We start from the raw sequence: 26020 nt of genomic DNA, 5'->3' as shown, positions 1-26020 counted from the left end.
CCCAGTTCCCTCTCAGCACCCCGACCGTGCCCTGCGTGCTTATTAATTAAACTAATTTAATCTTTTAAACGATTCCCGGCCTCCCTGCACAGCCTCATCCAACCCAACGACACCCGTACAGCGCCGAGCACCCATTCCCCCCACACCCCTTCCCACACACACCCCCATCCCGCCGTGACTTGGTACGGCCCTACTCCCCCCCCCCCGCCACGTGGTAGGCGCCGCCCGCTCTGATTGGCTGCCCAGCCCCGCAGTCCGCGCGAGCTGCGGGTTCTTCAGTGTGCGCGCGGCCGGCGCGGCGCTTGGTCTCCCTGACGTTCGCGCTCTCTTTCCCCCCCCGCTACCCCCCCGTTTCCCTCAGCCCCGGTTAACGGCTGCCGCCGCCATGGCTTCGGGTAGGTGCTTCCAAGCCCGGCGGGCTGAAGGGGGCGGTGGCGGCGGTGGCTCTTGTTTCCCGTACGGGTGTGGTGGGCGCGGGAGGGTGGGAGAGCGCCATGTGGCGCAGGTGGAAAAGGCCGCGGCCATGTTGGGGGTGGGGGGGTGGAGAGGGGGAGACGCGGCCCTTTCCCCTCCTCACACCCCCGTTTAGCGCCCGCTCCCGGCCGACGGAGAGGGGGAGGGGAGCCACGCCCCCTCTGACCACGCCCCCTTTCCGTTGAGGCCGCCCCCCCTCCGGGGGAGCCCCGCCCCTTTATCCAGGGGGGCGTGGGCAGTCCGGCCAAATGCCCCCCCCCCCCCCCGTTTTACAATGGAGTGCGGGGCATGGGGGCAGGATTCCATCGGGGCCACCCCCTCGGGTGCTGCGTGGGATGTGGGCACCTCTTTTTGGGTCTGGCCCTGCCCTGCTTTGGGTTGTGCCACCCCCCTTTGCCTCCCCGGTGTGAGATGTGGACCCCCTTTTGGTGTAGGCCATCCCCTTTTGAGTCATGGCCCTTTCCTCTGTGGGACCCCTTTGGGTTGTGTCACCACCACCCTCATCCCCGCCCCCCCCACCGCTGTGAGATGTGGACCCCCTTTTGGTGTAGGCCCCCCCTCTTTTGGGTCGTGTGCACACCCACACCCCCCCGCTGCTGTGCAATGTAAGGCCGCCTGACACCCCTTCTAGGTCATGGCCCTTACTCCCTGTGGGCTGCCCCTTTGGGTTGTGTCGTGTCGCTGTGTACCCGCCCCAGTGTGAGATGTGGACCCCCTTTTGGTGTATGTGCGCCCTCTGTTGGGTCGTCTAAGCCTCCCCCTCACCACTACCCTTTTGGGTCATGGTCCTTTCCCCCGGTGGGCCCCCACTTTGGGTTATGTCCTGTCCCCCCAGTGTGAGATGTGGACCTGCCTTTCAGTCGTGCCACTACCCACAGCATGGTTTGTCTGGTCTTCCTTTGGGTCAACACCCCCCATGGAATGGGAACACCTCTTCCCTTTGGTAGTGCACCCCCCCACCCATGGGACATGCCCTCCTCACCCCCCAGCATGGTACCCACCTTTGTGTCCCAGTATCTGCTGCATTTGCTCTGTTTCTGCTCTATCAGCAACGCCCCCCGCCCCGAGGGTGCCAGCATAGCGAAGCGGGTAACTTCACAGCCCCCCTAGTGTGGGCTTAAAAATGCTCTGGCTGTAATTCTTTTCCCAGTGGAGGCCTTTAGTTGAGTGTGGAGACAGTATGTCTGCTGCCCCAGATGACGTGACGCAGCCCAGCTTCTCCTGGGGCTTCTGTGAGCACGTTGTGTGGCTGGAGCACGTTGTGTGGCTGTTTCTTCATCCCATTTGAGGCAGAAATGTTTCTGTCCCACCAGCAGTGATGGCCCTGTGACGCCATGGATAGGTAGTGTATCCCAGAATGGGAGAAGGAATGCCAGGGCTGTAAGTGCTTTGTGGAGTGAACCATGTTTTGTTAGAGTTGAGCCATTTTAGTGCCTCATGTTACATATATGAATAATAGAGAATAAAAACAAAACAAAGCACGATATGTTAAAGGAGTCCTTTAGTGCAAGAACAGACAGTTGTCATGAGAAGAAAACATGTCGGAAGCTACTGTATAATGAGTTCAAACCATGAAGACTTTTACTAAATGAGTAAAGTTGTGCAGTAAACTAAAAACACTTTCTTCCCAGATCTCAGGTACTTACCAGTCAAGCATCTGAGAGTGTCTCCTCTGTTCTTACTCTGTGGTGATGCTCAAACATGAGAATTTTTTTCAGTTGAGAAGACTATAGAAGCAATGCTGCTTTTTTACATGAATTACTTTGTATGAGAACCTCAGTTTTCAAATGGTCACAGCAGATGTTTCTATCCTAAGAGGAATATACTTCCTGAGCAGCGCAAGGTGTCTAGCCTGCTATGCCCCACTTCATTCACAGGAAACTTTTCCATGAGCTTTTTAAACATTCAGAAAAAAATTCTGTGTATCCAGGAATTTCCAGAATAAACTATTTGTCGTTTCCGAAAGTATTTAGACTCTTGTCCCTATTGAGCTCACCAAAATAAATTGATCAGAAGCCCGTAGACTAAGCAGCCCAACAAAGGATGTAGAAAAGTGTATAAATAAAGGAAATTCCTCAGATTCTACGTATTCATTTTTTACAGGCTCCTTATCTGTTTGCTTTCAAACTCTTCCCAAAATTTAGTGGTTTGGCAGAAGTTTATGAGGGAGAGGCTAAGGAGAATTAAGTGTAGTCCTTTATTTTATAGCTAATTACATCTTTACTCAAGAATTCTTTCTGGTACAACCATTAATATTCTTTGTTTTAATTAGCAGCACTAATGGCATAGAAATTTTAGAGTGAAATCATAATTTTAAAATGCCATTGCCTATTTAATAGTAATCTTTATGATCATTAAAACTGAAATAATGTAAAAAATTGACCTTCTCATTAAAAACAAACATGTTTGAGTTGCACTTTTTTTAAATGCTTGTTACGAAAAGGCAAGGAAATAATTGTGTAGCAGAGCAAAAGGAGGAGAATGTTTCACATCGGAGTGAAACTGCTTCATAGGATGTGTGAAATGAACTATTTCATCTCAGCTTTTTGTAAATGTTACTATTATAGAATGTGAAATTTGATGCTTTTTTATTGCCTTGAGGAGGTACTTTACCATTAAAAACGCTGCTTCATGTCTGAATAGCTTAGGTGATAATCCTCATCTTGGAAGTATATATGCATGTGTTTAAGTATATGTGTAAGTACTGGCAGGGTTGGATTTACAACCATATGAGAAAAGTATAATGAACAGACTTTGAGCAATTTGATGTGTGTTTTGATTGGAAAATGGTTATAATCGTTTATGACGCTTACGGCATTGGAACTCAGCCTCTGGTTTCAGCTTCTTAGTCAGTTATAGGTGTAGAGGTTGGAGAGAGTGAGTGGGGGAAAGGCTGAAATTAGGGATGAAAACAGAGAAGCTCTTGATAGTTTTTATTAGACCGCGGCACCACAATATTTGTACAAATTCTTGAAGAGATTTGAAAGGAACAGGAAAATTGCAGGTCTGTTCTCCAGAGTGACAGCACTGGTGAGACTGGCAGAGAAAGGAGGATGATGCTTGGGTTTTGACAAGAAGGTGGGAATTTCAAGCAAAAATGTCAAGAGGAATTGAGGCTCCTGCATAGAAAGTGAGATCGAGAGAGTCCATGCGGGTAAGAAGTTGGTAGGGTGTAGAGTAGCTTGGGTGTCTGTGTGTTTGTCTCTGAGCTCATGTGCATGTCTCTGAGGAGGTGAAGGCTGCTCAGGACCATCTGAATTCTGAAGGGTTGATGGAGCAATGCATGTGTGTTTTGTGCATCTGCATCTGTTACATGCAGCTGAATTGGGAAACTAAATTGGTAAGAATGTGTGTTTTCCCCTGTAGAGTAAGAGCTTTTAGCACATAAAAATTTGCAGTTTTGCAGAAGATAAGGAAATCCATCATCATGCAATTAACAAGATAAAATAATGTGATGAGCTAAATCAGTAAAGACAAAGCACTTTATTTGAGAACTGAATTCCAGCTAGCAGGTAGTAGTTTTTCGTAACGTTGATAGCTTTTACAAATTAGATACTCTAAATACAAGTCAAACCATTTCAATGAATTTATTTATATTTTTTTTAACTTGAGGTCATATTTTGAAATTCACATTCTTCTAATATGTTTCAAGAATCAATTTCCGTCACAACATTTTGTTTACTTTAATTGGAAATAATATTTATAATACCTGCCTAGATGACTTGTGTTGTGTGTAAATGAATTAATTCCTGTGTGGTTTGAGCTAGTGGTAATGTTTCTCCTTTTGCAATATGGGTGAAGAAAGGAAATGTCATGGTTCCTCCACCCCTGATTTTACATCTCCAAATTCTGCCTGTGTCTGTGCCCTTTGCTAGAAAGAACTTTCTTAGGGCATCTTAAAAAGAGGTTCAGTAGGACTCATGTGCTTAGCTTCGCTTGAGTAATTAAGCTGCTGCATTCTGTTGAATGATCATAGCCTTTAGAGTCCGGAATACTTGAAGAGATGCCTTGAAAATGGAATTCACATCCTTCAAAAGGAAAGTTCAACACCTGTATCGTGTTCCCCACACCCTGTGCTTCTGTGCTCCTCTTCTCCTGGTCTTAGCATTTTCTGTTCTGTTAATAAAGAGGAACCTGTCTCATTCTGCAGGGGAAGTAGCTACGTTATCCAGTGTACTTGACCCTTTCTCCCTCTCCCCAGATTTCTTCCTCTGACAGTAAGTTGAGGAATAAAATGTTAATTGGAATTTCTCAATATGACTTATTTATTTTTCTAGATTCTGGAAGTTACAGTCAGTCTGGGGGCCAGCAGAGGTATGTGTGGGGTTTTTTGCTGTTAGCAATTAAATCTGCAAAATAAAAGGCCATTTCATATTCCCAGCATGATGTTTGAATCTTTGTGCATGTTACAGTGTTGATGTGGCTTTGGAGTTACAGGTGCAGAAAGCTTGCTGCCCTGGGCCTTTATTAAGATGTTTGCAAAAACAGGAAGAAAATTTACATTCCTGAAGGGAAGACAATAAGAAGGTTTAAATTGGAATGACATCTTTTAATAGCAAGAACTTCTAAAATGTTATGAATATCGAGAATTTTTCTATATGACTGCCTTAAGCTGTTCACTAAGGTTTTAGTCATAGGCTATACACGTGTGAAGATGATGGGCCATATAGATGTAAAATTTTATTTTTCCATTTTATTTTCCCATTGGAGGGAACTTTTTTGTTAACTAACTGTTCGCATTTGTGACATTTAAAAGCCAGTTCATAAAATAGCTGCAGGTTTTGGGGGGGCTGTTTTACTCAGTGAAACAAAAGTGTTCTTATGGAAGCGTGAAAATTGTGGCTAATATTGATTGTGCTAATGAAAGCACAAGATGCATGTAGCACTGCCTGAGTTTAAATTTATATGTGAGTATAATATGAGTTTCAGCACATGGTTCTTCTATCAGTTCACGAAGTTTTAAAGTGGCAGGATAAGGAGTAAGTATAATCTAAAGTTAGTGCGGTTTTTGATCATGATGTTATTGTTGAATAGTCCAACAAATACCAAATTGACTGTAATTGATGAAAATAAATTAGTTTTTTAAGGACGTCCTGAATAAACTAAAAAGCTTTGCTTATATATGATAAAGTTTTCTGTGATTGTGAAGAATCTGCCAAATTACAGTAAGCCCATGTACTTTAAGTTTACACTTGAAAAAGAGCAGAAATTAAAATAAGCTCTTCTGGTTTCTGACAGTCAGCTGTAGTAACCATTAGTTTATTGATGCGGTTCCAATATGCCTGTTTATCCCTAATATGCCTAGGGATTAAACACCTATTTTGGAATGAAAAGAAAATAACACAAAAAATACCTTTAGTTTCCAACCCATGTGGAGGGCACTGTAAGCGTTTACTAAATGCATTTTTCTGTTACAGCTATTCGTCCTATGGCAATCAGAGCAGTCAAAATTACGGACAAACACAGGTAAGTTGAAAACAACATTCTCTTTCAAAGCAGATGTTCCTTGAGTAAAAGTACTTGTTCCTGGGTGACCATATCTGGGCCGGGAAGAAGCCCATTCTCAGCTGTGCTTGGTGTTTGCAGTCGTGTCTAGTGAAGGAGAACTGTAATTACCTTCTGTGGAAGTTACACTTATTTGAGTACATTCTTTAAATTACAGGGATATTCTGGTTATGGGCAGAGTGGAGACAATTCCTCCTATGGACAGAACTATGGAAGCTATCATGGGAACTATGGACAAAATCAAACAGGTTTGGCTAGCTTGTTACATTCATTGGCAGTAATTAAAAGGTGAATATTTACTAAAAAATATCTTCCTCAATTTCCAGGTTATGGACAAGATTCCCAGGGATATGATGATGAATCCAGTTATGAAAATCAGAATCAGAGCTCGTACAACCAGCAGTCTTACGGCAGTCAGGGGCAGCAGAAAGGGTCGTCTAGAGGGTAAGGAAGCTGAGATTAACAGCATCTATTTAAAGTACTGTCTAGTAGTTGTACATTCTTAACTAGAGCTGTAACAGTTTTCCTGCTATCATTGCTAAAAAAAAAGGATAAACATCTGAAAGTCCACATTCTTAGGACACTTTTAATGCTTGAAAGAACAGGAGGTAAGGGAAGAATATTTTATGTAAGAAGGATGGGTGCAGTTGTTCTGAAGTCAAGCTGTACGGGGAGGTACACTTTAGAAAGTCTTTGGATAGTGACTACAATGAAGAATGGACTTGGTAGAGACTATTTTGATTAAGAAAAAGACAGATCGAGTACCTCTCCAGACACATTATTTTGTATAAGCTCACAGTGCTCTTTATTAACTTCAAATAGGCCGTTATCAAGGAAATTCTTAGCTTTTCTTAGGTTTGCAGACTTCGTATCTGCCTTAGAATGCCTTTTTGTGGTGAAACAAAAGGAAAGAATTCAGAAATATCATTTAAGAAATACCTTTTCTTTTTCCAACTAAGTAGAATTCTCAAAACATCATGGTTTTATATCCTTATCAATAACTTAAATGTGCATTTCATACTGCACTCGGTACTTCGTGCTATTACAAGTGTATTTTACTTGTTAAGTAATATTGTACTCAAATCAGTTTCGGGAGGATTAATGATGCAACTTTTAAAGTATGTTGGAAAATAGAACCCAACTTCCCGTAACAGCTCACAAGGCCACTTCATTATCTAGTTTACAAGTTTCATGCATACACCCCAAGGTTATTGCTTGCAGTAGATCTTTATTGAGAATCATGTGACCTCTTTAAAATATACAGTCATGCACTAAACTTCTTGTGTCCAAGGTCCAAATATTTTTTTATATTTTTTTGCAAGCTGGTAAGACAATCTGGACTTCAGTAAACCTGTACTTGGTTTCTAGTTTTGTAGTTACTATTACAAAACATAATATAAACAAGCAAGGTCCTTATCTGTCAGCAGTAGGTGCTGTCCTTCAGAGTGTCTTTTTTGCATTTCTAAGGCAGGCAGGAATGTGATTTTGTTTTGCTTTGTTTTTCGAGCATTTATTAGAGCTGTACAAAGGTACAAGACTAGGCAATAATGTAGCTTTTAACTCTGTAGACATCCAGTGGGGAAAAAAAATGCAGTATAGTGTATATTCTCCAACAAGTTGTTTTTTTATCAAGAAAATAATAAAAAAGGCATTGGAGGGAAACTTTTCAATGTATGGTTGTAACAAATAAGGAGAAACTGAGGAATTAAATGATAGCAACTTTGAAGAGGATGATCACAAAATTGTAGCTCTCACATCCTAAGGAGGGAAGGAAGGAAAACCAGCAAATAGCGGATGCTGTCAACGGTGCTTCCTTCATTGGTGATGGTGCAAAGGCTAAAGTGGAGCTGACTTTTTTTTGAAGTGGTGAACAAAAATCTTCGCAGTTTCTTTGCCACTGGGATTGCTTGTGTTAAAGCTAAGATCTAGGCTAGAACTGGGAGTGATCAGATTAGACAGTATTTACACAGATGGGCTATTTTGAGATTGGTTGCATCCGAAGGACGACTTCTTAGAGTGCTTTGAAAAGCTGGTAGAAACTTTCTGTTGGGTCTTAGTTTTTTTTTTTGTTTGTTTTTCTGAGACATTTTGGCTAGCAGGTAAGATTGCCAGAGACTGGAGAGTGGCAAATGTAGTGCCTCATCTTTTGAAAAAGGGTGTAAGCAGTGAGGAGGAAGAGAGGGAAGAGTGGCAGAGGTCAGTGATTAATTTCAATTACTGAAAAAAATAATACAATTGAGCCGCAACTAAGTACCCGCGGGAAAACAAAGGTATGAGTAAGAGACAGTGTTTCCTGGATGCAGTTTCTCTCTCATAAATCTATATAATGCTTTGCTGTGAAAGGGTAACCCAAGTGGAACAATTCTCTCATATATCTAGAGTTTCAAAATACTTTAGTTTCTATGTTGGATGCTGAAGTAGCCTAGGGAAATAAGGTGTGGGTAAGATATCCTTGTGGTTGCTATGAAGTTGTTAGTCAGAGGGTAGTTACAACTCCCTCTTAGTATGTATAGCCACATTGTGTTGGAGTATCCTAGATGTGATATTAGTCAATGTTTCTGATGAAAGTTGGTGGGATAGTATATGTAGATGGCACTGTAGTGGGAAGAACTGCAAGTATATTAGAGGATATCACAAGAGTTAGAAAAGTTCCTGGCCAAATGGTAGAATGCCCAGAAAAAGATAGATTGCAATTCGGTGAAAGCAAAATTTGGGGATTCTTTTTTTCATAGGCAGCAGTATCAGCTGCACAATAAAACACGAGCAGCAGGTGTCTTCCCTGCAGTTCTGTAGGGAAAGATCTGGCGCTTAGCAGGTCATGGGCTATCCATCAGCTGTTGTCATGCTACCGGGGAGAGGGTAGAAAGCAAGCGTTGTACTGGGATATGTAAGGGGAGTGATGCTCTTAAGTTACATGTACAGTGGAAACTGAGGATGTCTTGAAAGCCATGATAACATACAGTTTTCTGCCTTGCTTTTATTGGAAGCAAGATATATTTCAACAAAGATGAAACATAGAGTATTTTCATATCCATATACCAGTAATGACTGTGAGGTGACTGTGACTAGGAAATTTTATCAATGTCATGAATTTTCAGCCATTATTTTGCTCTCTATTCTGTGAACGTTTAGCTATTAATACAAATTCTGTTTATTTTAAGTGGAAGAGGCTCTTATGAACAAAAGTCAAACTATGGTCAGCACCAAAGCTCTTATGACCAGCAGTCAAGCTATGGACAAAACCAAGACTCTTATGACCAGCAGTCAAGCTCATATGACCAGCAGTCGGGCTATGGCCACCAGGGCTCATATGACCAACAGTCGGGCTATGGCCACCAGAGCTCATATGACCAAAAGTCAGGCTATAACCAGCACCAAAGCTCATATGGCCATTCTCAGCAGTCCTACCAGTCTCAGAAGGGAAGCTATAGCCACAACAGCCAAGGTAAAATTCACAGGTTAAATTCAATATTGGCTAATAACATTGAGCAGAGACACTGTGAAATAGTTGGATTTCCTTCCACAGACAGTTGATTTGATGAATAGTTAAAGCTCTTTTTCCATGTGATGTTCTTGGGGAATGTTGGAATGTTTTATTTGTTATGACTTTTGAAACATCATGCAGAGATGAAAAACTGTTGGGGCCCCAAAATTGTTGCATTTGCATTTCTTAGAGGCAGCCTTGCAAAGTCCATGCCCCAAGTTCTGCAAATTCTAGATGGAATTTCTTCCTAAGCTATTTTGAACCTTCTTCCTGCATGAGAGTGACATGTCTTGATCAGTCATGAAGAGCTTTTGCACTTCACATTCCAGCTTTATGCTGTGTAGGTGAATTTTGAGATAGAAGGAAATAAGAAGTTTAAAATCAACCCTTTTTTTTTTTCCAGTAATGTCACACAAGCAGCACAACCCATGCTTTTTATCCTTGTTCTGTCTTCAGTGATGTCTCTTACAAACTGGGAAGGCTACATGGGAGTAGAATGAAGAGTGTATTTTAGACAATATGTGTTTAATGATTGGAAAATGGAGTGTAATTAAAGTACAGAGTGTTTACATTCTGACATACCTTGTGGCCCTGGAAGCCAAGGGAGATAACTGGAACAAAATCAAACCTTGCTCCACTACTTGTGGCGTCAATAATGTAAGAGAGATTTAGGAGTTGATGCTTTCCAGATTTAAATGGTAGACTTGAGGCGAAAAATAATTGTAGGTTGGGAATTTTCACTGCACTGCAGTTTACACGACAATTTCCTCATGTTTTGTTTTGTTTTACTCGTTCCTCCAGATGATCGTCGTGAAAAGAGTAGGTATGGAGAAGATAATAGAGGATATGGCGGGTCACAGGGAGGAGGTAGAGGGGGATATGACATGGATGGAAGAGGTCATATGTCTGGATATGGGTAAGTGATCTCATTCCAGTGCCTGCAGTTCCTTACCTTTGTTTCTTATTATTTAGCTGTTTTTAAGTTTCGTTTACTACATGTCTGTTCCTAATGTGGTTCAGATTTAGATTTCCAAAAATGGAAGATTTCTAAAATTAAACCTTTCTGTGCTGCACAGACATGCATTTTGCCTAGGAAAAGCTTCTAGGTTCAGACAGATTGAGACCAAGCATTTGATTGTTAGGACAAATAGCTGCATTTTATTTACATGAATTGCAATACAAAAACTGACTGAGTCCATCCCTTGAAATGAGATATTTTAAAACCTGTAAAAATATGTTTTCGATGACAAGAAAACCAAGAGCCAGGGATTGAGAAAGTTTTATAAAATTCATAGCCAAGGCAGCTAACAATTTACAGGGAATTATTTTGACTTTACAGTGACAAATCATTAGACTAAGGTTGGCTAATCATCTTTCTGCTTTCTAAATAATTTAGGAGTAATTTAGTAAAGAACATTACTTGTTCTTTACCGTATTTTGAAACTTTAATCTTCCATTAAAATACAGTTTTTGTTATTGGTTTAGCTGTCAGCCTAAACACGTTTATTTTAGGTAGATTTTTAAATACTAACAATACTGTTGCCCCTTCTGCCATTGCCTTAGGCCCTGTTCCTGTCAAGAAAATTTATGCACATGTTTAATTTTGTGCTTGCAGATGATTTCATGCATAGGGCTGAGAGATGGGGACCTTTGCTTTAAATCCTATTGAATTAGGCCAGATGACATTATTATTTCTTCATAAACTATCATGATTGGATTATCTTTATGTACGTCTGTGAACTGGTTGGGGGTGTAGAGTGCTCATTGATGCAAAATAAGAACGTTGAAGCTTCCAGTGAGCTTTGAAGTGTTGCTTGTCCCCACCACTTATCCTTTAACAGGCTGCACAATTCTGGGTTATTGCTAGAGCTCCAGATGAAGAACTGTAATTATACAGTGCTATTTGTTTGAACTGATCTAATTTAAATGAAATAATCCACCAGTGCGTTAAGACTTGGTGACTTTTTAAAAAGTATTTATTTTTGAACCATATTTAAAATTTGCCTGCTCCTAAGGTGGTCCTAAATTGTACTTCATGGCCTGCGGTTTTGATGATGTAGGTGGACCTTATCTCTCCTAATTACGTGTGGTAGCACAATTACAAAAGCGTATTAATGGTTATTTTATGTTATAATTTGCTGGGGTTTTATGTAATATAAACTTAACTAGCAAAGTAATTTCTAAGTTCATTTTCAGTTAAAACGGAACCATTTTTTAAAATCAGCTTTTCTACATGAATGAGGGTTTTCTATATTTGTATGATAAAATTTGAGTTTTTAAGAAACTGTCTATAGCTGAGCCCTCTCCAATAAGAGGAATGAATGTGAGCTTCAAAAAAACACATTTTCGGTAGATTTTATCACTTTGAAACAAATTTCTATCTTTGCAAGATAAAGTAAGACAAACTGATGTCTGTGAAAATAAAGCCTCTTCCCATATTTTTCCAAAATATAAGAAAAATTTTGTTCACATATCCATGTAGATAGTAGTACTTCAGTAGACTTGAAAGCCGAAAGAAGGAAGAAAGTGGAAGTGAATGGAGAAGTGGGGGAAAATGCAGCAAAGTGGGAAGACTTATTAGGTAGTCTGGCTGCTTCTGTTAAGCCATGCAATCTTTAATGCCGTTTGCAGTGAAATTTTTCTGAAACTACAGTGTCATATATGTTTATTCAGTCTTTCTGCATAATTATGATGGAGGATTCTGCTTCTCACCTGTATTTTACCAGTCATGCTTATTAGAAAAGTGTAAAAGGTTAAATTAAGTAACAAACTGTATAATCAAGGGGAAAATAACTTCTAATAAGGTAAGAAATCATGTTTAGTCCTGTGAAAATGTGGGATTTCAGGATAGTTTTTTGTGTTTGTTTCTTTGGGTGGTTTTGTGTTTTGGTGGTGTTTTTTTTGTTTGGCTTTTTTTCCCCTAAAAGCAGCTTTGGTAGGAATGTCAAGTCTTATCTCCAGTAACTAGTTACCACTTTCAGTTTTTTACTTCGATCACATTTTAATGCTTAACATTAAATTGTGGAAATTCCATAGCCATCAGGAAATAATCTTACCTAAAAATCTTGTCTACACAGATACTTGTACTGCTGTAATAACAGCAGTATTTTTGATTTTTATGGTGGTTAGAAAATAACGTGTAAATGAGTTTCATCAATATGAAAAAAAATATTCTTCCTTGACATTACAGAAAAATTAATAGCTAGCTTGAGATCATAGCAAATGAATCTCTCCTGTGTTAGCTAGTAATAAAAAATTTTGTCTTGACTGGCATTTAAATGCAGGAAGAGCTTGTTGCAGCTTGTTGTTCATCAGCGAGAGCTTTACCCAGTCTCCAGTGTTCTTAGAGATGTATTTCCCAATATATACGTAGTGCTGGGCTGTTAACGCCTCCTGTTCATCAGCACCATCACTGACTTGCTGCTGTCCTGTATTTGTGATACAGTGACTTTGGCTGCAACAGCCACTCTCGCCAAGATTCTTGCGGGTGGCATTGGCCTGCAGAACCTTACCCTGCATGCAGGGCCCCTCGGAGCAGTCTGCCAGTGGAATACCTGGGGCAAAATCAAATCGGCATTTTTAAATTTTGGAGAGCTTTAATTTCTTCGAATAACCTTTACAAAAGTCGGTAATGTTACCAAACATAGTCGGTAATGTTAAGGTATGAATCGTTATTCTGAAAAGTGGAATGACTTGAATATGTACTGTAATAAATGCTTTCAGCCCTCATTTTTCTTTTGTCCCTGGGCAAAGTCATGCAGCACTGAGAAGAAAATATCTTTTGAAAAATTACTGTTCAGATTCCCTAGCAGATATTATTATGATAGAGAACAATCACTTTCTTATGCATCAGATGTTCACTTTTTAATCTTAGTAGCTTTGGGTTTCAAAATTATTCTTGCAGATTTTTTTTTTAATGAATTACGTCTTTGGGGATTTCAGTAGAATTTTTCTACCCTTTCATTTTGAAGCTTGAAAAATTGATGATCTCACTGATTTGTAGTTTGGCTAAGAAGCAAAATATCTTCTTTTTTTTAAACCCATAGTAGAAGAGTCTCGTCTTTGAGCTCTTTCGGTTAGAAAGCAGGTGCACCAGGTCTTGAGAATGCAGCTTTATTATAGGTTATTCTTCCAAGTTTCATTGTAGAATAAGTCACCTTTTTGTTAGAGTCCTCATCCGAAAGGTAAGGAATTAATTGCTTGTTGTGATTGTGGGAACAAGTTATTTTGGTTAAGCACGTAAGCGGGAAGTACGGTGGCAACACAAAGCTGGTTTGTTTTCTTTCATCTTGGAAAAGCCATTCAGGCCATACCTGTGACACTGCCCTTCCTTTAGAGTCTGGGGAATAAATGGGAGCAGCCTTGCCTTTGAATCTGCTCACGCAGTCTTTGTTGGTGGAACTATGTAGATGCAGTTTAGAAAAGGATTTGCCATTGCGTTAGGATTCGTCACAGAAATCCTAACTTTGCTCAGCATAGGTTGTTGTTTTCTGCTTGTGCAGATTTGATGTTGATTTTCTGTAAACAGAAGTTACCTATGCACCTTGTTTATTGTATTAGCTATTATGAGTGGGAATTAGCTTATTGTGATATAAAGAAACTACTTAGTGCAAATGTTTTTTACAACGGTGCAGTTTGTGTTCAGAATTAATATTTTGACATGTAATGTATATGCTTGAGCTTAGCCTTATATAGACTCTGGAGAAACATGAACAGAGGCAATAAATAGGCAGCAAAAAAAAAACCCCATCTGTCGGTGACTTTATTGGTACACTAAGCATTCCTTTCTTGTTTGTAAAAATACGTTCTTATGTGTAACTCCCACATCCTTGGCAAGACATAGATGCATGTTGGAGGCTGGATTTTCGTTCCTGAGTTCTTAGTGCTACCTCTGCCAATATCTGATCACATTTTAGAGTATATTTCTTATTTCTGTAATGTTCGGTTCTCCATGTAACTGTGCCTTTAATTTAAGGAGTTACTCCCAGCTGAAGTAAGCAATGTTCAGATGAATTCCATTTACACGCAAGTAGGTGATGTTTAAATGTATGACTGAGCATAGGGAGAAAAGAACATCTCGTGACGTTTCTTTCATAGCAGTACATTTTTGTCACTATGAATGATGCCACGTACACATTCTGGCTGCTTGCAGTTCAATCTCTTTTATTTTATTATCTTTGGTGGCATTGCTGAATTTTAGCTACCGGTTCACAATTCTAACATAGGATGTTAAAACCCCAAAGTCCATTTGGATACCCATCTATGTGGTCTGCGTGCAAGACTGGTAAAGCAATAGACTGTGAAGCACTGCCATTATATTTTCCACGTGTTCTATGATAATAGTGTGGGAACTAATTCAGTTCCTGAGATAGACATGTAGAGTTCAGGTCTCAATGAGGGGTAAATCTCAGACTGGCATCAGCTGCTTGCAGCCAGTTTCTGTGTTTGACTTCACTTACTGCAGCATTTCCACATGCCTCCTGGGGGTCTTGGGTAGCTTTGCCCAGCAATCTCAAGAAGGTAACACGCTGCTGCTTTATCAGTCACATAGGAAATGGGACTTAAAAATGAAGGAAGACATCAATTTATTATCAAAAGTATATGTCAATGAATTGATACAGGTTTTGGTTGGCTTAGTCGTGTGAGACTAAGCAGAAGATAACACGCTGAAGCATATTTGGGCAAAAACGTATTTCTACACCCATTAATTAAAAAACTAATGAAAAATTGTGAATTGCACTTGTTAGTGCAGGGTGCAGAATTACCGTATCACAAAGTTAGAAATTAGGCATTTGACTATGACTTCCCTTACATTTTATATATCCAACTTTATTGCTTCTTGGAATCATGGTACACACATTTTACCCCAGCATCTTAGCAAAATTTTTGCGTCCTGTAAAATCCTGGCTGTGTTAATCATAAACGTATTTTCTGTATATTTTTAGGTTGTTGGGTTTTTTGAATTTCTGTCTCTGTTGCTGTATACTTTCAAATCAGAAAACGTACTTGTTGTGGATAATGCTGTCCTGATGAACTGGGACCATAATCTAGTGTTGGAAAACTTTGATAACATTTTCATGGTTGATGTATTCACTCTTGTTATTTCTGAGCTAAAATCCTGGAAGAGCAGGCATCCTACTGAAAATTGTTGTCTCATAATGAAGTGTTTTCTGTTTTGTTTTTTTTACCTGAAGTGAATTGGAGGTGGCAGAAAGATACTTAAATTTTATGATCACCATTGTGGTTTTGTCATCAGTCCTTGAAAATAGCCAGCCTTGAATAAAGACCAGTTCTGATACTGCATATAAAATTCATTCATTTTACTCTTTAATGAGCAGAATGAATTACTTATGAGTAAATGATGCTGCAGTTTAGCATTCAGATTTTTTTCTGTGGAGAAGCAATTTAAAATCTGCAGCAAACGTTTATTTTAAGAAAAGTCCCAGTAAAAGTGATAGTCTGTCATGACAAACATCTAATACTCCTTATATGTACTCTCACAAAATGTCTCTATTGAGCCAGTTTTGATAATACCTGTTGAAACCTTGTTCTTCTCTTGTCCTTCACTTTGGACAGATTTTATCTGAGAAATGTTAAGCAATACCTCCCATTCACGACTTTGCATTTGCTGTAACAGAAAACAGATACACAGAATGCCAAAGAAGTTACTCCCTAATTTTATTTCATTGCGTTTTGCTGGAATGCTTGTGTCCCATCTTCGGACTCCAATGTGCTGGCAGATAGATTGAACTAAAATCTGGACTGACTTCCAGTTGTGAAGGGCATTGGTGAAGAAGCTGCTCGTCCTGGCACAGTAGTTCCAGAGCCTGGAGACAGCTGTCTGCATCAGGGGTTGAACTTCCACTGGCTTTGTCTTAGCTCCTGAGAGTGAAAACTATCAGGATTAGGTGAACCTGCCTAATTTTGAGGTGGTGGCTGTGTCTCTCGTGCAAAGGAGGATGAGCAGGCAGTTGTACATGGCAGTATGAGATAGTCTTTCTGACTCTTGGTTATTGACTTTCTAAAAAATGCAGTGGTTGTATTTTTCCTGAAGGTTTTGAATATTGATTATATTGTGTTCATAACATGGATGCAATTAAAAATGCTGTTGTGAAAAATCCTGCTAGTACGAACCATTTCCATCGAAAAGAGTGAGGGTTTATTTTCATGCACATAATTGCAGGCGTAACGTCCTGTTTAAAATCCCCTTCTAACCTTTGAAAATTGATAATGTTTAATCTCTTAACTTGGTCTACATTTTGTGCCACAGGTTTCAGAATGAATGAAATAAAACTTGACGGCCTCTGCTTTTGAAGCTCACATACACACACCTTCTCTGTTGTGCCAAGTGCTAATAGTACAGTAGGTCCCCACAGACCCTTCCTCAGAGAGTGGCTGATACTGCTAATTTGTCGCCCGTATATAAATGCATAACAATGGAGGTTAATTAACTTCAGCTCTTCTTACTTCTAGGAAAGTACTAAAGTACTAATTATTCCAAAGTAGCAATTACATCTACAATTAAAAGCCCGTTAACCTTCATGATAATAATGTTTCTGTTTTAAAACCCAGTTTTTAATAGCAGTCATTTTGGCTTATGGGATGGGAGAAAGTGTTGAAACAACGACATGCGTGTGGGTTAGTTTAAAATACTCTTTAGGGCGTCTCTTCTCCAGTGCAGCACCCTGTGAGGTTATTCACTTTCATGTAATTTAATCTTTGAACGTGAATGAGTAGTGAGGAGAACATAGAGATGGTGCTTTAGCTGCTAGAGAGTAACTCTCAACTTGTGATCAGTTAACTGTAGATTGAGCCTTGGGCTCAGCTCATAGAGACTTAAGGAAGAAATCATTTCTTCAATTTTTCCTCTGCAGTGGTGGTGACCGTGGTGGCTTCAAAAATTACGGTGGTAAGTGCCGAGTATCCGAAAATGTTTCAGTGGAAATTCTTTATAAATCTAAAAGCCACCAATATCTTGTTACTATCTAGTAGAAGCATTAAAGCGTTTTGGTGAGGCTGGTGTGTTCATGAGTTTTAATAGCCAAACTTTTAGCAGTAAACTGGATTTCTACTTTGTCAAATTGCATGAAAGAATTTGTGGAGACAGTGACGTTCACCGGATTATTTTTTTCTTTTCTTTTAAAAATTTTTGTTACAAATGCTTCTTAGAAAGGTATTAGAGGTTAAAAAAAAATAAAGCGGTAAACTGCTTGGTGATCTGACAAACCAGCATTGGCAAGATAACACCAGCATAGCATCAGTGTGGCAACTGCCACATGCTGCAAGTTAAAGAACACGTTAACGTCCTACAGACACCTTCTGTTGAACGTTTTAATCTAAATACTCTCTAAATCTCTGGTTAATGTTTTAGATCTTAGATGCATTGCATACATACTGTAAATATTTTCTTGTCTCTAAAAAAGTCACTTGAAAATGTTTTGCTAAAAATAGTCTTTTTCTTTTTTTTTTTTTTAAAAAAAACCTGTTTCGTAGGTCAAAGGGATTATGGACCAAGATCAGATGCTGGTAAGAAAACAAGCAGTGGGTGGGAGTGGATTACAGCTCTCTTAAGTCATTGCTTTTTAAATGTACGTCTAGAAAGATGGATGTTGCTGCAGTTCCCGTGGCTCAAAAGAAATGTAGCTAAAGCTTGTCTTCCTTGAAAGAAATGTATTTTATTAAATTGCATGTGAATTTTTGGATGTCTTTTCATACAGCAAGTAAGAATTTGCTGGTGAACTTGGAATCTGCTTGAGCCAAGCAGCTGCTTTCACTGCTATAACACTTCTGCTAAACTTGTGTTATTTAGAATATATACTACTTGGATATTAGGGTTTGGATGTCCTAACTGCATGGGTGAGGTGAGTGTGTGGCAGACAGCTGGTCAGCTGTTGAATGTGTGCAGTCTCTGCTGTACTGCAGCATGTGGAGGTGCTGTGCGTGCATTTTTGAAGTAGATGGTGTTAACTTCAAAATTATGCTTCTGCTCATCTTTTATTTCACACAAGATGCCTTTGGGATTTAAGGATCTGCTACTGGGCAGTATAGACCTGAGCTTAAAATGTTGCTTCGGTTGCTACCACAAAAATGCATGGTAAATGTAGCTTATTTTTTCATAGATTCAGAGTCTGACAACTCTGATAACAACACTATCTTCGTGCAAGGACTTGGAGAGGATGTTTCAACAGATCAAGTGGCAGACTATTTCAAACAAATTGGTATTATAAAGGTATGTGAAATGAGAAATCAGTGGTAAGAAGGAAGAGAACTTGTGGAGCTAGTGTATTGGAAATGTACTGATACCGTTCAAGGCAAATGCTCGCTCTGACTCCCCAGCAGTTGTAGATAATATTTTTATCTGGGTTCCCAGATGACAGCTCATTTGTAAGCTGGCAGCACTAGCAACTTTTTTTCTAGCGTCATTTAGATTGCTTCGTATCTCTTCTTTAGTCTTCATAACCCATAACACTGACGCTGTCTGTTGTACTACCCTCATACTGCAGCAAGTACGCTTCTGTGTTCTGTGGCTGTTTCTTCTGTTTCTGCAATTCTAAATTAGGACTTCCTGCACTTGACCTCAATTTTTGTAAAAACTGGGCCTGTCATTACTTCATGGAGAACAGCCAGTCAGTGTCTGTCAGTCAAAAGCATCTGTTTCTGCAGGCTAGCTCCAAGAGACTCTTCTTTCTAATGATACTTAGCTGTTACAATTTATTGCTATGAACTGGCTTTTACCAGTATTTCTCTTATGCCAAGTGTACAACCTTTCTTTTCAGACCAACAAAAAGACTGGCAAACCTATGATAAATCTTTATACAGATAAGGATACTGGCAAACCAAAGGGAGAAGCAACGGTATCTTTTGATGACCCTCCTTCTGCTAAAGCAGCAATTGACTGGTTTGATGGTGGGTGAGAGTACCTGTTCCTTTTGTTATTTATGAATCTAACAAGCAGTGGAAGAAGCAAATCAGTAACCTCATTGGGGACCCCATGCTACTTCTTGTTTGTCCTTTTTTTTTTTTGGTGGTTTTTTTATTGTTTGGTTTCTTTTTTTTAACAAAGACCTCTATTTCACTGGTATTTTGTGTGTGCTGGCTTTTCTCTCATTCAGTGGAACAGCAGCTAGTGATTAAAACCAAAAATGTGTAATGAAACTGCTAGGGTTTGCTGCTGTACCTCAGTCATCCACGCACAGAGAATGAGAGACGGTGTTCGTGTCACTCAGGAGAGTGTAACTTGTTCAGACCAATAGAGCTGTAATCTGTGTTAGCAGCTGGAGGGATTTCCTACAGTGTTAGTATTGATATTAGTGTTGTGGTAGCATTTTTAGAGTTTGGCAATGGTTATGGCAATCTTGTGCCAAGTGCTTTGTATATGCACAGTGAAGAACGAGGTTTTTTTAAATTCCGGGTTCAGTGGAGGAAGAGAGCAGATCCCAGAAATACCTTGATGTAAAACTTTTCAGACTTCATGCAGGAAATACAGTGATACTCTTTTGTAGTAGTAAACTTGGGGGGAGGAATGCCTGCTCCTATGACCTGTGTTCACAGAATTTAAATAACATGGGGCAGAAACAAAAGGACATACTCTGTACTTGTTGTGAAATGCCAGTGCCTAAAAAATCTGACATGGCATGCTATTTGATGGTTTATACTTTGCTAATAAAATGCAAATTGACTTTTGTTTAGGAGGATAAAACAAATATGACTCTATTAGGCACACATCCAGTCCAGTGTGTTCTGTGATAAACCTTGTATATATGAAGAAGTGAGACTTCACATTTAAAAAGTTCATGTTTTTCACTTACTTGGGAGTATTTAATCTTTTTTTGCTGGCTGTTGCATTGTACAAAAGCCTTGTTGCCTGGACTTGGGGCAAGAACAAACATCTGAACTACTTATCCATGAACGTGGCCAAAAATTTTTTAAATGTTCTTATGCGTCTAGTTAAATTGCAATTTAAGGTCACATGTAAATCACAAGAAATATCTATGGGTTTGTGGAGGACCTAGCGAGTACCTCGGTGTTTGCCATCTCACATTTGGACCGGTGTGTTTAAAAGTAAGAGATGTACTCCAGGCGCCCTGCATCTTAAAGCTTCGTATTCAGTCTGTATTTGCAAATCACTTCTGTTCTTCTGAACTTGCTGCTGTGTTGTTGGGAGCTGTATTGATCTTTCTCTCACTTTCTGTCTTGCCACAGGAAAAGAATTCAATGGCAATGTTATCAAAGTTTCTTTTGCAACTAGACGGCCCGAGTTCATGAGAGGAGGTGGAGGTGGTGGACGTCGAGGTGGGACTAAAATCCGTAGAATCCTTTTTTTGCATAATTAAATGCTTTTTAGCTATTAATGGTTTATGAAAGAGAAATTGACTTGAAGCAGTGATTCATCAAAGTATACGGGCCTTTGGGATTCTGCCATGAAAGGGAGTAATAGGATTGAACCAAGTTAAGAAAACTGAAATCTGTAATCTCTTTTACACAGCACAGAATTTATGATCTTCTGAACTGGAAAGTCTCCAGATCGTGTCTCAGCGTTGCTTTTAAAGAGATAATATAACAACGGTGTTGAGGCTGTACAGGTTCCACACATATAGGTGTGAATTCCCAATGAGTATTTGCTTATTACAGCAAAGCCTTGAGATACTCTGGTGTTTCCAGATGGTATTAAGCAGGGTAAATTATTTAGCTCCTACTGACTTAGAGCAGCAGTTGGATGTCTGACTCCTTTAATTAGACAGGTGTCAATCTCCCTGATTCTCTGCATAATACAGTCTTGTCAGTAGTCCACTGGATATTAATTGCCATTTTGCAGGAAGCATGCTTTGTGTGGTGGCTGTCAACAAATTTTAGTTCTGAAATCGGGCGGTTTTGTAGGCTGGTAAAAAATGATTCTTCAAGAACTTCAATTGGTATAAAAGTTCTTAATCTTTTTGATGCAGAAAGCAAGAACTGTGTTGTCCCTGTGTTTTTGTCAGATGCATCTTGGCACTAATCCAGACAGATTTTTTTTTTCCTAAATTTTTGTTCTGTGACTAAGTCTGGCCATATGGGATATTATACATTGTTAAATCTTTATGAAGTTTTATCAATGCACATAGTGGTTTTATATTTACCCATTGGCAATTCAAGTGGATCAAATTTCCTTTTACTGCAGAAAAAGAATTTATAAAAAATATGTGGTGGAGCAGACTTTTCTGGCCACCATATGCTATCCTTGCTTCTTATTTTTCCCCATCTGCCTAAGTTATAAACCTGCCCATGCGAACATGTGTATTTAAGCTATGCAGATACATTAACTTCAGGACATTGAATGCTGTCGAGATTTGGTAGTGGCTGAAACTTCTGTTGTCATTTGCCCAAGTCCTCTAGCTATCTTGTAGCTAGCAGTAAGTCAGCTGATAGATGCTGAATTCTGTGGTGGTACAATTTCTTGTCGTTGGTACAACCTGCTTCTTTCAGAGTTCCTAATATGGTTTCAGGGGCTTGCCTAGTGGGGATATATTTGCATTAAAAACTTACTCTTTCTTCCACCTGAAAAGTCTGTCACTTGGGTTCTGAAGGCAGTGACAGTCCTTAATAAATGTTTCTCATGTGTGGGTCATAGACACTTCCCCTCCTTTATTCTGATTATAATTTTGTCTGCAGGTTCACGAGGTGGCTATGGAAGAGGTGGGGGCTTCCAGGGTAGAAGTGGGGAACCCAAAAATGGTGATTGGGTTTGTCCTAACCCGTAAGTGTCATTTTAATTGGGCAGTGTTGTTTCATGTATGCTGTCTGAGTTTCTTAGCAGCTAAGTCTGGGGAATACTTGTCTTTTCTAGGGCCTGCGGTAATATGAACTTCGCTCGCAGGAATTCCTGCAACCAGTGTGGTGAACCCAGACCAGAAGACTCACGTCCATCAGGAGGTGTGTGAAAACAACTGCATCTCTTCTGAAGTGTTAGAAGTGTTAATGACATCTGCAGCTTTTTGAAAAACCTGGCTGATGTGTCGTTTCGCATTTTCCTCCAGATTTTCGTGGGAGAGGTGGCTATGGAGGAGAAAGAGGATATCGAGGTCGTGGTGGCAGAGGTGGCGATCGAGGAGGCGGCTATGGTGGTAAAATGGGAGGAAGGTAAGCCCTCTGCCCTCGCTTCGTTGCGTAGCATACGAACTGTGGAATTGATAGGGACTGTGGGAAAAGTGTTGTTTATGTGTGCATACATAACTGTGCTATCAAAACACTTAACTGCAGATAGGAGCTTCTGGAGAAAATAAGTTAGTTTGCCTGTTGAGTGTGCTTTGTGAGCATTTTTGGATAAGGCTGTGTAAACATAGAAGAATACGCAGAAGTTGGCTTAGAGATTGTTTGGCTGAAGGGACTATTTGTTATTTGCTTAAGGCATTCCTTATAACATCTTATTTCCTTTTCAGAAATGATTTCAGAAATGATCAACGCAACAGACCATACTGAAGACCACTGTGAATGTTTTGTTTGTCTTCTTGATGCGTTTGATAGTGAATTTGCCAGAGTTTTGCCTGCCGCTTCACCCATGGCCTCTTTGGATAGTGGAATTGAGTGAAACTAGATTTTTATTTTGGTGGGAGGGACTGGGGCGGTTTGGGAGAATTTTTTTTAAGCAAGACATTGAAATTTAATCTTGATTTCAACATTCTCCTCTTTTCTTCTCCCCCATACCTTTTCAACAGGCCCTAAGAAGGAAAAGGATAAACTGTAAAATATTGCCAAAATATGAAGTGTTTTGTAATACAACAATAAATGCTGATTGTTTTATTTGTGAAATCTTACTGTTTCACAATTACTTCAGTTGCATATGTTTCCTTACGTATTCCCTGTCTTCCTGTGGCATGACCTGAGCAGTAAATAGTAGTGTTTGAAATGGCATTGCTGCTTTGATCCTGGCTCAGTGCTGTTCGCAAAAATCTGTGGTTAAGCCGGTGTGCGAGCCTACTTGCTATCCGTGCCCTCTGTCCCACACTTGCAGTCTTGTCCCCTGCTCCTTTCTTACTTCCCTCTGAGACTGAAGTCCTGCGCTGCCTGCGTTTCCTGCGTGCTTCGCCATGCCCTGCAGCCTTCGTGAGGAGCAGGCAGATGGCAGTGTGTTCTTGTGCTGCCAGGGAGAGCATGCTGTGTCCCGGCCAGGATAACTCCCAAAAGCAAGGTGGGATGGCTTCAAAAAAAAAAAAAAAGTAATTTCCTACGTATTGCTGTACCTTTTAATTGCCGCTTTTGAAGTGCGGTGATTGCAAACGTGTGTTGTATGCAGCTGTTTCATCTTCCAGATAAGAAGCAGGCGAGGTTCAGTGGATGCATTGTCAGCATTTGGGATCCAGCACTGAAGCCAAGGTTTGAAGAAACGAGGGAGGTTAATTATCACCCCTTCTTGGACTAGGTCACTCTGCACGCTGCAGAGGTGGGGTGGTGGGAGTCTGTGAGAAGCTGTCACTGCCGCCATCAGCTTGTGTCCAGTGCCACCTTTTTGTCACAAGCTTTTAAGAGAGAACATCTGGTCGTGCAATACTCTGGTGAGCAAAATACTGCCAATGTAAGTTCTCAGGGTCTGTAGTTAACAACCCTGATAATTGGGCTCACAGCTGCACAATAGCCGTGGCCTCTCACAGCGAAGTGAACAAAAATAGCTTTTGTTAATGTTTGTAAGCCAGCTCCCTGATTTGGTGTACATTCATGGTCACGGTAACGATAAGTTCCAATCAGCCATTACCCGCGGCTATAAATGTCATGACTGTGCTGTGCCTTTTTAAGGTTTCTCATGGAAAGCACGGGTACTGTTGCTGCTCTGTCAGAAGAGGCATTCGTCACAAATTCTGGACGGCTTGTTCCTCTTAAAACAGTGGAGTTCGAGGTATATGTGTATTAGTGACATAAAATTCCATGTACAGGTGAGGTTTTAGATAGGCAAATTGTAGGGAAATTCGGTATCTGTTGTTTTGCTTAAGATTTAAGATCTGGGGCCTGATGCTCCTAACTTAGCGCTGTCAAAAATGAGCCGGGCTAGAAAAGCTTTGAGTATTTCTCATTTTTAAGCTAGCGTGATGATTTGAGCGAAGCAGGCTAGAGGGTGCTCTCGCGTGAAGCTGCGTTGGCAGACCTGAGGGAGTGGTGGCTGCTGGATGGGGTGAAAGGAAAGCGGTGATAAGCAGCTGAGAGCAGAAGGGGATGTGTGGCTGCCTAAGGGTTCTTCCCCAGCACAGCTGCGCTGGCACTTGTCACCCTGCACAGACTTCCTTGGGGCTGCCCGTCTGGTCCCGCGCGTTCCCAGGTGGGGCTCTCACTGCTGCCCTCCCAGGGAAAGGAATGGTGCTTGAAAAAGTTGGTACTTTTAATATTGGGAGTCAACCGTTCTAACTCCTTTTAATGCTGCCTCAGCTTCCAGCCCCGCTTTCTCCCTGAGGGTAGGAGCACTCACGTCTTTAAACAGTCGCTGCCCAGCTGGATTAACTAAGTAGAGCGGTATTCAAGCAAGCCACAAAACGGCTGGAGCTGTCACCACCTTCACGGCTTTTCCAGCCCAGCAACGATGCTGAACGCTGCTTTTGTTTCTGTTCTGTTCCGCATCGGGGCAGAACACAACCTGTGTTCTGACATGTTTTTTAAGACAGCGAAGACATCATCTTCACCAGCTGTTTTGTCGTACAGAAAACTCGCAAGTCAGGGAAAGGGTGGGACTGGTTTGATGGCACATGTTTTCAGTTGCTTTTTGGTGTAGAGAGAGTTAAATTATTTTAGAGGGGCCTGGGAAGCGATGTTTTTTGTAAGAGATGACAGCCCAGATGATGGTTTCGCTGCCATTGCCCTCCAATGGTTTCTGCTAAGTCCTTTAGCACTGCAGTTTCTCAGCTGCCGCCTAAAGGTCTGAAGGGTAAGCTTTAATGAGGTTAAAAGAAAAATAAAAGGCTTGAAAGAAAAAAAAAAATCATTAGCTAATATATTAAGAGTTGAACGAATTTTAGCTCTTCCTGGCCTGGTAACATTTGTCGCTAACTTCTTGCAGCGTTGTTAGGCGGACTGCTCTCCTGGACACGGGGCCTCGGTCGTGCTAGGAATACTCTTGCTTTTAGTGAGACCGACGGAGCAGGCTGTGGATTTCGGTCAGCACGGCTGGCACTGCGACTAGCTGCTCCTGTTTCTAGGGATTTATTTGTGATGCTGTGCAAATAAAATGCTTTACGCGTGGTTGGCGCTCTTCGTAAGAAGACGGGGTTTTGCCGATAGTAGCGTTGCTGCTTTCTAACAGGTGAGGAGGGTGTCTGCCGACAAGTTATCTGTTACTTTTAACAGACCAACCAGCTGAATCAAAAATAAAAAGCGCATCTCATGAGTCCTACTTTGAATTTATCTTCTGCCGGAATTTGTTGGGACTTCATATATGAAAACTGCAAACTAAGGAGAGACAGGACTGCGGGTGTATCGGGAGGTGGAAAACCAAGAGGCTCAATCCCAGCAGAGGGAACGGGTTCAAGTTGTCTGAGCTGGGAATGGCAGTGCTCTGCTTCCTTCGTCTCTTTTTATGCTCGATCCTCCAATACATTTTCT

The 26020-nt window shown here is 40.6% G+C and overlaps 1 protein-coding gene across 2 annotated transcripts; it reads left to right on the top strand.

Annotated features, from left to right (window-relative positions):
- Window positions 1-256: 256 nt before the first annotated feature.
- TAF15 (TATA-box binding protein associated factor 15) lies at window positions 257-23261 on the top strand. Of its 2 annotated transcripts, XM_063340541.1 has the most exons (16): window positions 257-395; window positions 4752-4788; window positions 5892-5940; window positions 6137-6227; window positions 6306-6423; window positions 9141-9424; window positions 10265-10379; window positions 17338-17372; window positions 17957-17989; window positions 18583-18692; window positions 19240-19369; window positions 20666-20755; window positions 22112-22196; window positions 22287-22372; window positions 22477-22579; window positions 22879-23261. In XM_063340541.1, exons 1-16 carry the CDS (start codon window positions 386-388, stop codon window positions 22916-22918), a joined length of 1416 nt encoding a protein of 471 aa, XP_063196611.1. In that variant the 5' UTR covers window positions 257-385; the 3' UTR covers window positions 22919-23261. The 2 variants fall into 2 exon arrangements, with proteins under 2 accessions (XP_063196611.1, XP_063196610.1); XM_063340540.1 differs by lacking the exon at window positions 17338-17372 and having other exon boundaries at window positions 278-395.
- Window positions 23262-26020: the final 2759 nt, after the last annotated feature.

This window comes from Chroicocephalus ridibundus, chromosome 7, assembly GCF_963924245.1.
Source record: "Chroicocephalus ridibundus chromosome 7, bChrRid1.1, whole genome shotgun sequence".
Taxonomy (NCBI): domain Eukaryota; kingdom Metazoa; phylum Chordata; class Aves; order Charadriiformes; family Laridae; genus Chroicocephalus; species Chroicocephalus ridibundus.
Note: the sequence above shows the minus strand (reverse complement) of the source record. Positions and strands in the feature narration are given on the sequence as shown.